At 27.0% G+C, this 17,636-nt stretch overlaps 1 protein-coding gene across 1 annotated transcript; it reads right to left on the bottom strand.

Annotated features, from left to right (window-relative positions):
• Positions 1 to 13,230: 13,230 nt before the first annotated feature.
• On the bottom strand, positions 13,231 to 13,539 carry BDW70DRAFT_161448 (uncharacterized protein; the record flags this gene model as incomplete). Its single annotated transcript, XM_073740982.1, has 1 exon — positions 13,231 to 13,539. A coding segment is annotated over one exon (309 nt), but the record flags the coding sequence as incomplete, so codon positions are not given.
• Positions 13,540 to 17,636: the final 4,097 nt, after the last annotated feature.

Genomic DNA, 17,636 nt, shown 5'->3' with positions numbered 1-17,636 from the left:
TAATCTAGCTTTAGCTTATTATTCGTAGGCTTATCTTTATTTTAAAAATAATATAATTGGTATTAATAAATTACAAGGTAATATATCAACAATATAGTTCTTTATTTAGACCAGGTATTTTAGAAGAGGTGGGTTCTAAAGATTCTAAAAATATATTATGTTCTTGCACTAGCTTGGCTATATAAGTAGTAATATACTATATGATAATAGTCTAAAGTAAATATAGTTTCTAAGTAGATATAGCAGGCCATAAGTACTAGTTTATTAGTATTATAACTATCTTGATTAAAAAAATTCATAATCTACTAGATATATATAGATAGCAAAATCCTTTAATTATTCAAATGTATCTAAGTAATAATATCTATAGAGCTCTAGATAAATAATTAACTATGAAATAATCTTACTTCTAATAAAGATTTAAGAATTCTCAAAACTAAAGTTTTCTCTAACAAGGACTTTATTCTAACTAATATATTTAGTTATAGATTATTAAATAGGTTAGCTTAGATATTTATTTTAATAAATTATAATATTTGTTGTCTAGTGTTCCAGGAGAATATAGTGAAAGTATTGTAATTTTATTGATTAATTTAATATCTTTGATTATAATTCAGTTAGATATTTTTTATATGTTTTTAATCTTTTAGGTAATGTCTATATCAGTGAGAAAATAGAAATATCTATATCTAGATATATATTCTAGTATAATTTAATAATATTTAATCTATTTTATATAGTATAAATCCAATATATAGATTTTATATATTATTTAGTTCATTAATATAGTAGCTAGACAATATAATAATTATAATTAATTCTTATAAAAATATCTTTACTAGCTTAATAAGTTTTCCCAAGTAAGATAAGTATTAATATAGAATATTGTTTCAATTTGAATGATTTTTTTTGAATATTTTATATAATATAATAATAACAGGCTTTTATAAATTTACTTTGATATTATATATTTTAGAATAATAGGCTAGACATATATTAAGTTATTTATCTAGCAAGCCTGGTTAATTAATAATATAATATTATTATAAGAAAACTTTAATCTAGTTTTCTAATATACCTATTTACTGGATTATAAAATTTTATGTAGGATATTTTTTTCTAGCTAAGATATATTTGGATAAAGTAATAAGTTAATCAGGCTAGGCAGAGCTAGATTTGAATCTATAATTAAATTATTTATTACATAAACTTTGATACCGAACGGGCGTAGGTAGTATTGTTTTCAACTAGCTGTCCTGTATAAACGGGTATCACAAGCTTAGAGAAAGAAACATAAGAAAGAAGCGCAGATATCTTCCTCCCCCGTTTTATCAAGCTTTCCTAATCATACGTCAAAACTTCCGACTTCTCGGACTTGCATGCCGACGGATCTCTTTCCCTACGAGGCCGCAATTCCGAGGCTGTACACTGATGTTGCAGAAACCTTATTTAGGACCAGGTTGAGAGCATGGCCGACAACGAAGATCCAGGCCATAGCCTGTGACAATACCAGGCTAGTTATTATATAAATTTTAGCATTAAATTTAATCTTTATTTTAAATTAGTTACTATATATAATATTGATATATGTCTCAATGCCAATGTACAGGCTCAGGAATATATTCAGAACAGAATGACGGAGTAGATACAACTGGCAGGCTACAGAATCAGGCTATCAGACAGGTGCATAGACAAGACAAGGCATAGCTTGAGGTTCTGATTTGGATCGGAGCCGGAGCTCAGGAAATCTCAGCTGACCGGGCGGTCAGCGGCGGCACAATCTCATCCCGGGTGCGGTGCCCAGGATGAGGCTCGAGCTGGCCCCTGACACTCAATTAATTATATTTAATTTAAAATAACCAGGTTTTATAGACTATTTAAAATTAAATTTAATAAATAGTCTTTACAGGTTAGCTAATATTTTTTATAATATATTAAACTTTTATAAACAGGCCTAGAATAACTATTCAGCTATTAAAAATACTAGAATTATAGCAGGGGATAATTTAGCATATAAGACCTTAGTAACAATAACTAGTATAAGAATTAATAGGAGGTATACTAGAATAATAAAAACTAGCAATTTTAGATATATTAGAAATAAGATTTTAATTATTGTTTTTAAGATTTATGAATTTTTTTAGTTCTATTTTAAATAGCTAGTTATATTTTACTAGAAATATTATTTTTATCTAAGTTTTTTTAGAAACTAGGCCAAGATTATATTAATATTAGTTAGAGAAATATCTTACTATAAATTTAGTTTAAAATAATTTTAGGTTATATTTATATAAATAAAATATATAATAACTTTTACTACTTAATAAAACATTAACTTTCTGCGTAAAATTCTAGAATATTTTATTAATATATATATTTTTATATCTGTAATAGAATGTATTTAGATGGCTCTTCCTATCTAGACATGTATGTACAAGAAGGAATTGCTGGGAAGGAGGAAGGAAAAAGTAATTGCTGCTATAAGGAAGTCCTACAGGTGGCTCACCATCTCCATGACAATATAGGCATTGGCCAAGTTACTAAGTTCTAAGGTCCTTATATAGGCAAGGACCTATAACAGTACCCCCCCTTCCTATATATGGGAAGTACAGTGTGTAACGGGCGTAGGTAGTATTGTTTTCAATTAGCTGTCCTGTATTCACGAATATCACAAGCTTAGAGAAACAAATAAAATACAGAAACATGAACCCTCTCTCCTCCCTTTTATCAACTTTTTTGGACATACGTCAACACTTTTGACTTTTCTGGACCTTGGTTCAGACAGATGTAACCTTGTTTAGACCTTTGGTTGAGGGCATTGCCAATAACCATGACCCAGGCCATAGCCTGTGACACAGTGATACAGGGGTAAGTTAATATCTTAGCCTTTATATGTATATATCTCTATTTATGTCACGAGCGAGAGTCGTTGATACTAACAAGTAGTATTGGACTAGAAGAATTCGCTAGAGAGCTAATAAACAGTGACCGTCAAGCTTCCTATATGTGTCACGGACTGATGTTGGTGCCAACCTTGACTCGTCATTCTGGAAGTCAGCAATAATTATACAAGAATTGGCCTGTACACGGCTTATCCTGGACCAGAGATTTAATCAGCAGTTAGTTCCTAGTAGACTGGCTTGTTACAATTCAGACATAGCTTGTTATATATAGCTAATTTATAGCCCTTTATAAGCTGATTTGAAGCAGCTTTAGTAGGGGTTAAAGGACTATATATATACTCCCAAAGAAGCTTTTGGATAGTAGTTACTTACTTCTATAGTTACTTGGAATTATAAGGTATTCTTAGTACTAAACTAGTTATCTAACTTTCACTTTCTGGTAGTATAGTAGGCTTAAGCTATATAGTAAATTATTAGAATATCCTTCTAGATTAAATAGAATTAAGCTAATAGCTCTAAAAATACCCTAAATCTTACTTGGAGTAAATATCTTTGTACAAGCTTTAGAATAAGTCTCAAAAAAGTCAAGCTTCTTAATATAGTCAAAGCTATTTTATATTTTTGTCTTAGCCAAGTATTTATATACCTTTATTAATAGTAAAAAGTAACTACTATTAAGAAGCTAAAGGTAATTTGAAGAATATGCAGGTATATAGAGAGGAATAATATTATTCTTATAATATACTTATAATAATTTTTCTATCCCTATTTAATACTAGCTTGCAGGCAATAAGATACTAATATGATTTATTTTTAGAGAATCTTATAGAATAGTTATAATAAAAAATAATATATAGTAGTTCTACTAAAACTTTATTATTAATTATTTTTAATATTAAGATTTTAGCTATACTAGCAAAAGTCTATATAATTAGTCTAATCATCTTCTAGCTTATTATAGATTATTTTTAGTATAGGCAATAAAATAATAATTATAAAATATTATTAAATAATTTACAGGTTTTTTTTTTTTTTATATAAGCTTTATAAAGTTATAGCCAGGATTAAAAGGATTAACTTAGTATATAATATATTTTACTTTCTTCATATGGAATAGCTATTATCTACTAAATTAGCTATTACTAGTTATTTAGAACTTGATTATTTATATTACTCTCATTAATAATATAAGCTTGAATACCTGAGATAAACCTATTAATAAAAATAATTTTAGTTTTATAGCTAGCCTCTAAGCTATAGATTACTTGATTATTATAATTATCTATTAGTCAGAGCTGGCTGCTAATAATAGAACTAATCATTTAGACATTAATACTTGGTTTACAAGAGACTAATATAATTCAACAACTAGTAATTAATATAACTAAATTACTTATTATTAGGAGCTAGCTAGGTAGGCTTGAATATATAGAAGGATTCTAGTAAAGATATTTAGCTAATAATACTAGGGATACCTTCTATATTAATTAGCTAGGGGTCGCTATATATTATTATTAGATTAGTTTTAGTTCCTAGGTCTATAGTTAAGATAATAGTTCTTATACTTTCTAATATTTAATAATATTCTGCTTTATAAACTAATATTCTTTTAAGGTTTTATAGAAATTCAGCTAGTAATATAATTAATATCAATAAAAAAATACCTTGTTAAAGCAAGGCCTCTAAATAGGTTTAGTTTATTTCATTATAGAATAATCTTAACAGCTTAATAATAATAATAATTTTTTTTTTGTAAAGCTCTGCAATGTTTTTTCTTTTTATATATTTTTATACCTGTATAATTATAGAATTTATTATAAATTAAATTTAAACTTCTCACTTAGCAAGGCTAGCTATCTAACCTCCAGGATTACTATAAAAAAAACTACTTCATTTAAGACTAAGGTCTATAAGTTAATTAGTAAACTAGCTTAGTTATTTTTTATAAGCACGCCTGGATATTAGTCTTAGTTATTCTTCCATTTTTATAATTAATTATTCTACTAATCTAGTTATAGAAAATATTTATATTTTTATAGTAAATAATATTATTTTATTACTGAACCCCTATATTATTAAGTATATCAGGCTAAAAATAGCCTATATTATATATTTTATAGTTCTAGAACTAGTCTTTAACTATTTTAAATTTTCTCTAGAGCTTCTTTATCCTAAAAATCAGGATAAGTTATTATTATTATTCTAAGCTTAGTATAGTTCCTTTTTTACGCTAGACATAATTTATTTTCTAATTATCCTATATTAATTAATTTATCTATTTCTAGTTCTGCTTTATTAGGTTCAATAAGTTAGCTAATAAAAATCCATTTTTTGAGCTATATATATTATTGGCTAGTATAATATTACTACTAATTTGTTTATTCTTAGTATATATCAATAAATATTTTTTGAAACAAAATCTATTACAAGTATTATAAAAAATATAATAAGGTTCAAAGATAATAGATAATCTTTTAGAAACTAATAAAAATTTTATAAAAAATTAACTAGAAACTCTTTAAATAGAATAATAAAAAGCCTTTTAGATAAATGAAAGAATCTCTTAAAATAAATATCTCTCAGGGGATAATCCCTGCTGACTACTAAATTAATTGCTTTTTCTTAATAGTATTAGTGTTATAAAAAAAATTCTTTATCTGTCAGGTTCATAGATGCTATAAAGATAATTTATATAAAATATAGCCAAGTACTTTTATAGATATCTCTATATATAGTATGACCTGCTCTAAATTCTACTAGCTTAATTATAAAATTTTTCCTGTAAAAAATAACTAATAAGGACTAATATTATAAGCTAGAGGTCCTTCCTAGTAAGTTAACAAGATTAATTATTAGATCAGGAAAATATAGGTATCTTAATATTCTTATTTACCTAGTCAAGGAAATATAATTATTAAGGATATATTAATTCTTAGTCCGGGTATAGGAATTTAGAAACAGTATAATTAAGATCTAATTTTTAGATATTCTATTAGGCAGGTATCTATACTCTTATTCAATAAGAACGATAGTCAGGTTTTAGCTAGGTATTTAATATGATATACTATCTAATTCTTAAATTATTATATAAAAAGACTTAGAGATTATAACTAAAACTCTAGTAGCTAATAGGCTAGATCTCTAAGGTATAATTTAGAACAAGCTAGTATTATATTATAGCTATTCACTAGAGATTCCAGCCAGGTGAGAGGTAGATTAATATCTTTAATAGAAAGACCTGACTATAATAATAATAATAATAATAATAATAGTTTAGCTAACCCTGGGTCTGCCCTCTTGCCCTAGGATATACTACTAAATATTATAGCCTTATAATAAAATCCTGGAGAGGATAAGAATAATCCCTTATTAATATTAGATAGGGAGTTTTTAACCCTGCTAGCTGACTAGGCCTATTATATAACTAACTTATCCCGTAAGCGAATGGGCCATGCAAGCGAGCGGGCCACCTGTGTATTCCATATAAACTGGTGTCTTTTCATACGCTAATATCTCAGCGACAAGTTGGTTTAGAGATATTTAAGTATATATTTAGTCTTGTTATGTAGCCTCTATTTAGGTATTAGAGATTTTCTGCTATATTAAGTACTTCTCTGGGTAATATAATTTACAGCTGTATTTATGGTATTTAAAAGTATTATACTATTTAGAGAGAAAACTTAAGGTTGTAGAGAAAAAAAATGAGACGAATATATTTATAAAAGGACATACTCTACCGCATTTCTATATTATTACTTACGACCTACTTGTTGTTGTGATAATAGAGTATAATAAGGCGCCATTTTATATGGAATACACAGGTGGCCCGCTCGCTTGCATGGCCCTTTCGCTTACAGGATACGTTATACCAGGCCCCCCAAAATCATATAACAGACAATAAGACATATGTATATAGTTACTTATCCTAAGCTTGGTACTTAGGATAGATTATAATACATGCTCGTCCCAAGCAAGGCCTATAATAATTAAGGTCTTAAAATACTAAAATATATATATAAATATATATATATATATCTTATTAAGAATAGTATTATATATAATAAAATATATAATAGTATCTAAGCTGCTAAACTAATTTCTTTTATTTATAATCATATTATAGTCTCTAGCTAACGTGATTCCCTACCGACCCGATCTCTCTGTATTCCATATAAACTGCATGTTTTTAAAGCTTTATAACTCAACAACAGGAGGCTTAGGTTGTCTGTAGTTGAATTTATAAGTTATTTATATCATCATATTCGTCGATCTAAGTTCTTGGTCTCCAAGTCCTATTATTTACCATGGTAATACTAATTACACTTGTATTCTGTTGTAATTTATTTTTATTGCTAGATTACCAGTTATTCAGAGTTTTTATCTTTAAAAATGGGGATATTATATCTTTGAGATAGTATCTATCTATATAACTTCAAATTTTCATCTTTTAAAGACTGTTGCTGAGTTATAAAGCTTTAAAAAACATGCAATTTATATGGAATACAGAGCGATTGGGTCGATAGGGATGGCCGGGTCGATAAGGAATCACATTAATAGTTCTTACTCTAGTCTTTTTCAATATAATTATAATGAATTCTATTATCTGCCTATATTTAGTTAGGATTTATAATAGATTATCAATTATTATTAATAAATTTACTAAATACCTATAACTAATTCCTAGTTTATTTAATTATATTACTAAACACTAGGGTATAGTTCTAGGAAATATTATTTTTTATAACTAGAATATCTCTTATTTTTTTTTCTTAGACTATAATATCTATTTTATATTAGAATTCTGTCAGGGCATAGTTTACTACTCTTGAAATTAAAATAGTAATTTTAACTATATTCTACTAAATCAACAATTAGAATATATAATATAGACTATTAAGATTATATTCTACTATACCTATATTCAAGGCTTATAATAAATTAATTAACTATTTATAATAATTATTATTATAAATATTGATTACTAGGTAAAACTACTTAGAAAGCGTAGCAAGCCTTATACTAGTCTTATAAAATGATTAAATACATTAGTTATTTAGCCTATAGGCTTGACCTACTAGAATATATTAATATCTACCTAGTTTTTTTAGTTGTACAGCTCAAGCTTGCAAAATACTAAATAGATTATCAAGATAATCTATACAATTACACCTATAGTTTATAATACATAATATCCTGATAATATAGACTACTACAAAATCAACTAAATTATTACTAAGTATTTTATTTACTAGGGCTGTAACTAAGCCTGATATTTTTAATATCTAGTCTGCTAGAAAGGCTACAGCGTAATAGATAATTAGTAGGTAGATATAAAAGACCTCTACATATGTAAAGAGTTTACTAAACAATACAATATAAAAAATAATAAAAACAGAATTATTAAATTAACAAGGTCCTTAGATTAATTTTTCTTAGAGGGACACGTATTACAATCCTGTATAATATATAATATTATAGTTATAATCTGTAACTGCCTTCCTTGTCTTCCTTGTAGTCTGGTCTTTCTTGTATTCTGTTATTACCTGATTCTATATAATATTACTGCCTTCAAGAAGGGTAATAATTTTTAGTTCCTGATAGCCTATCTACTAACAATAATAATAATTATTACTCCACAAGATCAGTACAATCAAATTATATTATATTTTTATTAATTATAATATTATAATTAGTACCCTTATACTATTTTAATTCTTATAGGTTTATCTAAATTAAGACTAATAATTTAACAAGAAATAACTAGTATTGTCACAGGCTATGGCCTGGATCTTGGTTGTCGGCCATGCCCTCAACCTGGTTCTAAATATTGCAACATCAGTGTACAGCCTCGGAATTGCGGCCTCGTAGGAAAAGAGATCCGTCCTCATAACTTCGGGAAAGAGATCCGTCGGCATGCAAGTCCGGGAAGTCGGAAGTCTTTTGACGTAAGATTGGGAAAGGTTGATAAAAGCAATAGAAAATAATATAGAACATTGTCCTGCTAATATCTCAGAATATTAAGCTTAAAAATTTTACAAACTAGTACCTGATTTTATTAGACTATATAAATTCTTAAATATATTAACTTGGCCTTCCCTGCTAGTATAAGTAACTATATAATTTTTTTTATATTTCTATATTCCAATAATAATACAAAAACATTTGTAATAAGCTAATAACAAGAGCTTGAAAATAATAATAAATAAATAAAAATTAAAGCTAAGAAATATTATTAAAATAAATTATATTATTCTATTTAATAAAATAAAATAAAAAGACTAGCTATTAATACATAATAAATATTTTATAAGAAAATAGTAAATATATTTTAAGCTATTAAATAATTCAAGTGAATAAATATTTAAATCTATTTACTAAAAAACGGGGCCAGCCCGAGCCTCATCCTGAGCCTTGATTCTGCCGTCGCTGACCGCCCAATTACATGAGACTTCTTGAGCTCCGACTCCGATCCAAATCAGAACCTCGAGCTACGTCTTGTCTTGCCTATGCACCTGTCTGATAGCCTGACTCTGTAGCCTGCCTGTTGTATTTAGTCCGTTATTCTGTTCTGAATATATTTCTGAGCCTGCACATTGACAATATGGTTATTGTTACTAGGAAATAAATATAATAATTTTTGAAGCTTAATAAAGATACTAGTTAGTTATTGAAATATTCGAAATAAATAGAAAATAATAAGCAAGCTTATAATAATAATATCAAATAATTTAGATTTGATATTTTCTACTTACATAATATTAAAAATAACTAGATAAGTTATACGCCTAAAATAAGCTAATTATATAATCTTATTTCTTATAATACTATAAGCTTTTAGTAAGTTATCTTAATACTAATATAAAACTAAATATAAGATTCTTAATTTTATAGATATTAAAAATAATTTTACTAGTCTAAATCTTTAAATTATTCTTATTAGCCTTCTAGAAACTAGTGTGCTAATAAATAATTATATTAAAAATTACTAATATTATTAGGTATTTTTATATTTGATAATACTATTAGCCAGGTCTTAAAAAGTCTTAGTAAGACTTATATTTGGATATAAAATATTATAAATAGAGTACTAGTAATAAAAATTATTTCTGTATATTATATTTATATATAATTTCAGAAAGTTTTTTATAAGTTTAAACCTTTTAAGAATAGTAAAAAATAATAAAGATCCAAAAATCTTTAAATCTTAATACTAAAATAGCTATAGCCTTACAAGGTTTGTATAATATTATTATGAAAAAAAATATATAATTAAAAAATAAAAAATAGGCAATAATATAAATAAGAAAATAACTAAGACTAAAGCCCTGTTATAGAAAAGTTTAATATTATAATAATTTTAATATTTATTACTATTACAGTAAAGACTATAATAAAAAATATTGTAAAAAAAAAAAAATAGGTTCTACCTTAATATATATACTAAATTATAAAACAAGAATAAATATTAATTAGAGATAATTAATTTATAAAAGATAGGATATAATTATTGTAAATCTTGCTAAGATTTAATATTAAGAGCCAGGACCTTAGGTAGACAGTCTTAGAAATTTTAGATAGTCAAAATTAAGAAATTTTTTTCTAGAAAATATGATACTAGTAGAACTTTTATAATTAGCTACTATTTTATATAGGACTTAATTATATATAATATTTCTGCTACCTTAATATCAGGCTGCGGCAGGATCCGCAAGATCCTTGGAGTTACTACCATCCGCTCCGCAACTTGCGGATAAGGATCCAAATCAGCATCCATAATCTGTGCTAGTGCGGATTGCAGATGGTCTTTAGGATCTTCTGGATTCTTGCGGAGCTCTAATAGATCATAAACACAGCAAACATGCCAAGTTTAGTTGCCTTTTTAAGCATGCATTATTTATGAAGTTTTGCTGGTATTTTTTAGTATTTGTTAGTATTTGGCTTGAAATACATATTTAATAAAGAGTATTTTTTATTAATTTCACTTTAAATACTATTAAGTAATATACTATTACAATATACTATTTTGCAAGCTTAAATCCCTTAGGCAGTTTTAGAAGTTTCTAAACTTGCCCAGGTCTTCCTTGCATTACCTCTGCTGGTATTTTAGGAAGATTATTATTATTATTAACAGCCTCTGCAGAGTATTTTCTACTTGGTTTATACTAGCTCTGCCTGTATAGAGGTTAATAGGTCTCTAGGCTTTTAACCTCTAAATCCTTATCTAATATCCTTATCTGCTATATATCCTCTAGACAAGGTAGTTTATCCTCCTCTTTATAATTACTAATTAGCTCAAGAATTTCAAGCTAAATAACTAGCTTTCTAGCTTGGTCAAGGAGAGCTACCTCTTTAGCAGAGAGATACTTTTTAACTACCTTAATCTCTTTCTGCTTAATTTTAAAGGTTATTATAAACTAGTAGAGTATCAGATCCTGGATTGTTCTAGGCTTAAGATAGCCATAGTAATAGTAGTATATATTATAGGTATAATTAAATAGCTACTCTATATCTATACTAGTAGCAGGTATAAAGAGAATATCTTGGGCTATTATAACTAGAATAAGAAACTTATTCCTATTCTCTTGCTAGTATACCCAAGGCTTCTGCTTCTTAATTTCTCTTGTAATATATTATATAATCTTATTATCTTGAGACTCCAGGTTTTCTTTATATAACTAGTTTTGCAAGGCACAAGCTGTATCTAGATCATAGTTATTATTAAAAAGCTCTTTAAGATAATTCTTTAATAATATAGGATCTGCCTCTTTCTGAAGCTACTCTTTATATTAATAAAACTCTTATTCAAGGATATTATAATAATATACTATATAATTAATATTCCCTTGCTAGTCTGTTATAGCAAAGTAGTAAAGTTTTTTTAAAAAATATAAGATTATTACAAGTATATAGATATTACTATATATTTTATAATTAGTTACTATATAGTATTTTAAGAACTTCTTCTTTACTGCCTAGAGAGCCTGGAGCATCTACTTCTTCTAGATTATATCTTTATTTTTTAACTTAGCTTTAGCATTATCAAGATAAGAGAAAAGCTTGTTATAGATACTAAAGATATTATAGGTAGTAATATCTCAAGTCTTTGATAATATTATAGTAAAGTCAAAGAAAGGCTTTGTAAGAAGAAGAAGATAATTAATCTGCTGCTATTCTTCTGGATCTAGTTAAAAATAGAGGTACTAATAATCTATACAATAGTAATTATAGACTAACTAGAGTCTTTTAGCATGATTAAGTATCAAGAATGTTGAATTCCAGCAGGTTCAAATATCTTGAATTAGAATTAGTCAAGGCTCTTTGTCTTATTAGCCCAAAAATATCTTATATTACTAGGGACTTGCATTGATAAAGACAGCAAGTCCTCAAAGCTTAGAAATAGTATATAAGATATATATCTTTCTACATATAGAGTAGAATAAGCATACCTTTTTTAGTATATCTGTAATTTGCCTTGCTGAGTACTTAATTTGAAACAATCAAGTTTGCTTATCTAACTACTCTGATTCAGCCTCTTTATTATATAGGGGCTATAGCCTTAAGCCTTCCAAGTAGCTTATTTAGACTAAGCTGAATTATATGTGCAATACAAGGGACTCTGAAAATTATAATATTAGACTGGCTCTGTGATTAAATAGCCTGTTAGATACTTGATATTAAAAAATTATTATTTATTATATTATTAGTTGTGACAGAGAGCACATGGCCAGTAATTTAATAATTATAAAGAAGCTTAATTACAGTTTTACTTAGATTCTTGCCTGTATATGTTCCAGAGAAAGGCTCAAAACTAAGAACTTTATAGTAGTTCTAGTTTTTATCAAGAAAGTAGCCTATAACAGCTATAAATACTTGTTAAAAGGGGGAGGTCTAGTAATTAAGAATAATTAATAGAAAGCTTTTAGCAGGAAGCTTGCTAAGTATATCCTTTGGACTATCATAGACTATAGAGTCAAGATAGTATTATAGGTTTATATAGATAGGAGATTAATCTTCTATTCAGCTTATTAGAAAATCTCAAGTAAACTCTTGAACTAGGTATACTTAACAATCTAGAAGGGAATTCAGGTAACAGTAATAGACTTTAGTATTAATTTGACTAGAAGATCCCGGGAGAAGGACTAGGTTTTAGGGATCTATAGCTATAAGATTATATAGAGATTAGTAGGGGAATAAATTAATTAGATCTTATAGGCATACTTACCATCTATTAGATAAGCTAGTTAATTCTATTGCCTGAGACTGGCTTGCTGTAACAGTGTATTACTTTAAGATAGCCTTTTATTAGTAAGGAGCCAGCATGTTGGTGTCACAGGCTATGGCCTGAGTCTTGGTTATCGGCAACCACGGCGCTGTTGAGGCTGCGTGTGAAGCACCGTGGGTTGTAAGCGAAGGCCCAATCTGGGAGGGTGGGTTGGCTGGTGAGTTCATAGGGGAAGGGGCCCATGTGCAGGGTGAGGTTTTTGAAGGGCCCCGAGGCGACGCAGCCGCCGCCGGTGCCGCGCGGGAGAGTTTCGCCGTTCAGGTCGAAGCCAACGTCGTTGGGGTCGTAGGTTCCGTCGCCTGACAGGGAAGTTGGGCTTCCGTCGAAGAGGGCGCTGATGCCCTCAACCAAAGGTCTAAACAAGGTTACATCTGTCTGAACCAAGGTTCGGAAAAGTCAAAAGTGTTGACGTATGTCCAGAAAAGTTGATAAAAGGGAGGAGAGAGGGTTCATGTTTCTGTCTTTTATTTGTTTCTCTAAGCTTGTGATATTCGTGAATACTGGACAGCTAGTTGAAAACAATACTTCCTACGCCCGTGACAGTTGGTACTAAGGATATACAAGTATATAAAAGCAGTTTTTATATATAACCTCAGGCTTGCCAGTCTTCTTATAGGCAACCTGATAAAAGTAATCCCAAGATATCAGATTTTTTTTTTCCTTCCTAGATAACAGAGGCCTTAATACTAGGTCATGAGCCAAAGTCTATATTTAGCTACTATTTTACAAAGTTTTTATAGATAATATCTATTCTATAGCAGGGTTAGCAGAGAATAGAACCTAGTAATACTATAGATAAAGGCCAACTTATAGTAGGGAGGGAGGTATAGTTGTTATTTCTAAGGAGTTAGACTAATTTGTTGCTGGCTCTAAAATAGTAGGTTAGCTATATAAAAGATCAGGAAGGTTATCTAGTTAAAGAACCAGATCAGAGTTTAGTTATATATCTAGCTCAGTATAGAGAGAGTACTGAGACTATGAAGCTTGTAAATAAGCTATAATATAAGGTACTTGCAATAGTATTATATAGAAAGCTGCTAGAGTGCCTGGGGCAGTAACTAGCAAGAGACTTAGTTAGTTTAACAGAGCAGGTCTTTTACAAGAAAGATTTAGAGAGGAAGGTAGGTCAGGATAGAATAAAATAAATTATTTGGGGGTCAGGTTGCTAATAATCTTGGAGACTATATATATATAGTATTCTGCTATCAGGCCTTGGTTAGTTAAGTATTAACAGGGTAGTTCCCTTTATCTAATTATTAAACCTGCTATTTATCTAGCTCAGGGGTTAATACCTGACAGGTCAGGTATTGATTATTATAATTATATACTAAGTAAAAGAAAATCCTAAGAATAAGAGACAGGAAATATAATACTTAAGCATGAAGTTAAATTATCTATAAGATTTAGAATAGCTAATTAGCTTTAGATAATCTCTAGTACAGATAATAGAGGATGATTGCAGACTAGAGCAGATTTATAAGGATATCTATATAGAGCTCTACAAGAATCTACTCTAATCTATAACTCTTGGGGGGGCTAAAATTGACAAAAATTATACTATCTAAGTTAACTAAACCTGGATACCAGGCCTATTTACATATTATATAGTCTTAATAAAGCTATTTACTATAGTAAAACCCTTCAAAAATATTAGAAAAGTATATATGAGCTTCTATAAAACAGATACAGATTATTAGAAGTTTTTCATATAAAAAATTATTACTCAGGTTATGCTCAGGAGTGCCTATAATCTATAATTATCTTAAAATATATTTCTGGATATATTTCAAGAAGACTCTATGCAACTAAACAGAACTTTATTTCAAGCTATATATCTTTGCAATAAAGTATGAAAAGGGCTTATAGTAAATGATGTTATTATATCTTAAACTAAGATATGATACTATTTCATAATATTTCATTAAGGAAAGATAACAAGCTGATATCTTATATAGTACAAACAAAAACAGCAGTATAATACAAAGTAGGCTGGATGTATAAAAGTCACATAGTAGTCCAAAAGTAGATAATATAGCAAGATTTATGCTAGTGCGGAGCTCCATGAAGCTCCGCTGTGTGGATGAGGATCTTGAGGAGCATCCACAATCCGCAAATTTGCGGATTGCGGATCGGCCTTAGGATCCAATGGAGCGGATGTGCCGCAGCCTACTCAATATATTTAGAACTAAGAACTTCTCGATTAGAAAAATCCCCAAGATTTAGACTTGATTATTCTGGCTACTTATTATCCTATTATTAACTCTATATAGTATTAGTGTCCTTACCTGAGAAATCTACAAAAAAATACCTAAGATAAATATCTAAGTCCTAATCTATTAAACTAGGACTAAGGAATTATTAAAATATAGTAAATATTTCTTAAAGTTCTTGCAAAAAGTAACAGGAATATAAGAAAAATAACTCGAATTAGTATATATATCTAGAAACTTGAAAAAGGATATATAAAATAAGAATTATATATATCTATGTATTAGCTAGTATAATAATATTAAATTAGAAGAGATAGTAAGAATTAAAAATATAAATATTACTAAATACAGTACCAAGTTTAACTTCTAAATAAAAATAAGTTAATTAGCTAATGTAAGAAATTTAAAATAAAAATTCTAAGGAATATTAAACTAAAAAATGAAAGACCCTAGATATCTTAATTTATATAAACTAAACTCGCAAGGATTAATAGGACTAGTATATTTAAGAATTAATAAACAGTAACTACCAAACTAATAATTATAGTCTTATTTTTAAGAATAAACTTATAAAAATTTTATAAAGATTTATAACCTCTCTTATAATGATAATAATTTAACTATATTATACTTAATATCAAACTAATCAAGATCTTTATAATGTTAATATGTATATTAGTTTTCTAGCGTAATATTCTGATAAAGAGCTAGAATATAAATAAATCAAGATTTATAAATATAAATAATTTCTAAAACTTTTTTTATAATTTAAGATTACTTAGTAGTTATAATTTCTTAGTATTAGAGTTAAATATACTAAAATCTGCTAATAATTATTCTTAATATAGTAATTTAATAGGAAATTTGGAAAATAATTATAAATCTAAAAAAAAACTTTATAGAAGTTATATACAAGAATCTTGAGACTAAAAGATATATTTTTAAGATATTATATAAATTGCTTACTTGATACTAGCCTAGGACTTTATAGAAATAATAATAAATAATAATAAACCTGACAAGGTCTAATAGTAGATTTTTATATTATTATAATTATAAATTAATTTCTATTTTATAAATATATATCTAAAGCCTAAATAATATAATAATCCTAATTTTGTTTCTAAAAATAATACTTAAAAACTCTCCTGTTAAAACTCAAGAAATTGAATTATTAAAAAAGTAAAAGTAGAATAAATAATATATAGACTAGTCTAGTAAATTATACCTAGAATAAGAGAGAAATATAATAAACTATAATAAACTCTTGAACTTCAAAGCTAATAATAAAAATAAAAATAAGTAAAATCACAATTAATACAGATCTAGATACTAGTACCTAGATAACAATTATAAATATTAGATCTATTAAAAGATTTAAACTAGATCAAGCCAAGATAATATATTTTATTATATAAATCTATAATAGATAAACTAGAATTATTGCTAGAGTTTAGAAAGTACCTTTAAAAATTATTAATAAAAAAAAAACCCAAAAATCTTTAAATGACCCTATATATGCTGTATTATAAGATAAAATTTTATTAGGAAGCCTGATTTTTCAATTTTAGGTTATTTTAATAATATTCTTTTAGTTCTAAAATATTAAGTATATTTTTTAAATTAATATAAATTTATAAAAGCCTACTAATACTATATTTATATATTTATATTATAATTCCTGAAAAATATAGTATCTATAAAATTAAAAGTAGAATTTATAAAAAAAAAATTCTACCTGGATTAGAGATATTCTAAAATTTTTTATAGAATCATAACCATTTATAAATTTTTCTTATAAACTAATTTATCTTCTCTCCCCTGCTACATTAATAAGATTATATTAATATATTAATAAAAATCTGGAATATAATTAAAAATCCTGCTGGAGCTCCTATTTCTTTATATTAAGATAAAAATAGTAATTTATAATTATATATAGACTACTCTAGACTTAAAGAAATAATAGTAAAAAATTAGTATTTTTTATCTTTTTACTAAAGACTAGATTAGCTTTCAGGAGTAACTCTTTTTAAAAATAAAAAAGATACCTATTATTAAATATATGTTAGAAATAAAAGATTAGTAAAAATAATATATTAATACTATTATAGCTATTTTGAGTATATTATAATTTTTTTAGTTTTTTATTTTTATAATATTCTATTTTTTTTAGAACCTCTAAATCTTATACCTCTTATATTAAATAATTCTTAGATTGGTTATAAAATAAAAAGCAGG

Source organism: Aspergillus foveolatus (genome assembly GCF_047715535.1).
Source record: "Aspergillus foveolatus strain CBS 279.81 unplaced genomic scaffold BDW70scaffold_37, whole genome shotgun sequence".
Taxonomy (NCBI): Eukaryota; Fungi; Ascomycota; class Eurotiomycetes; order Eurotiales; family Aspergillaceae; genus Aspergillus; species Aspergillus foveolatus.
Note: the sequence above shows the minus strand (reverse complement) of the source record. Positions and strands in the feature narration are given on the sequence as shown.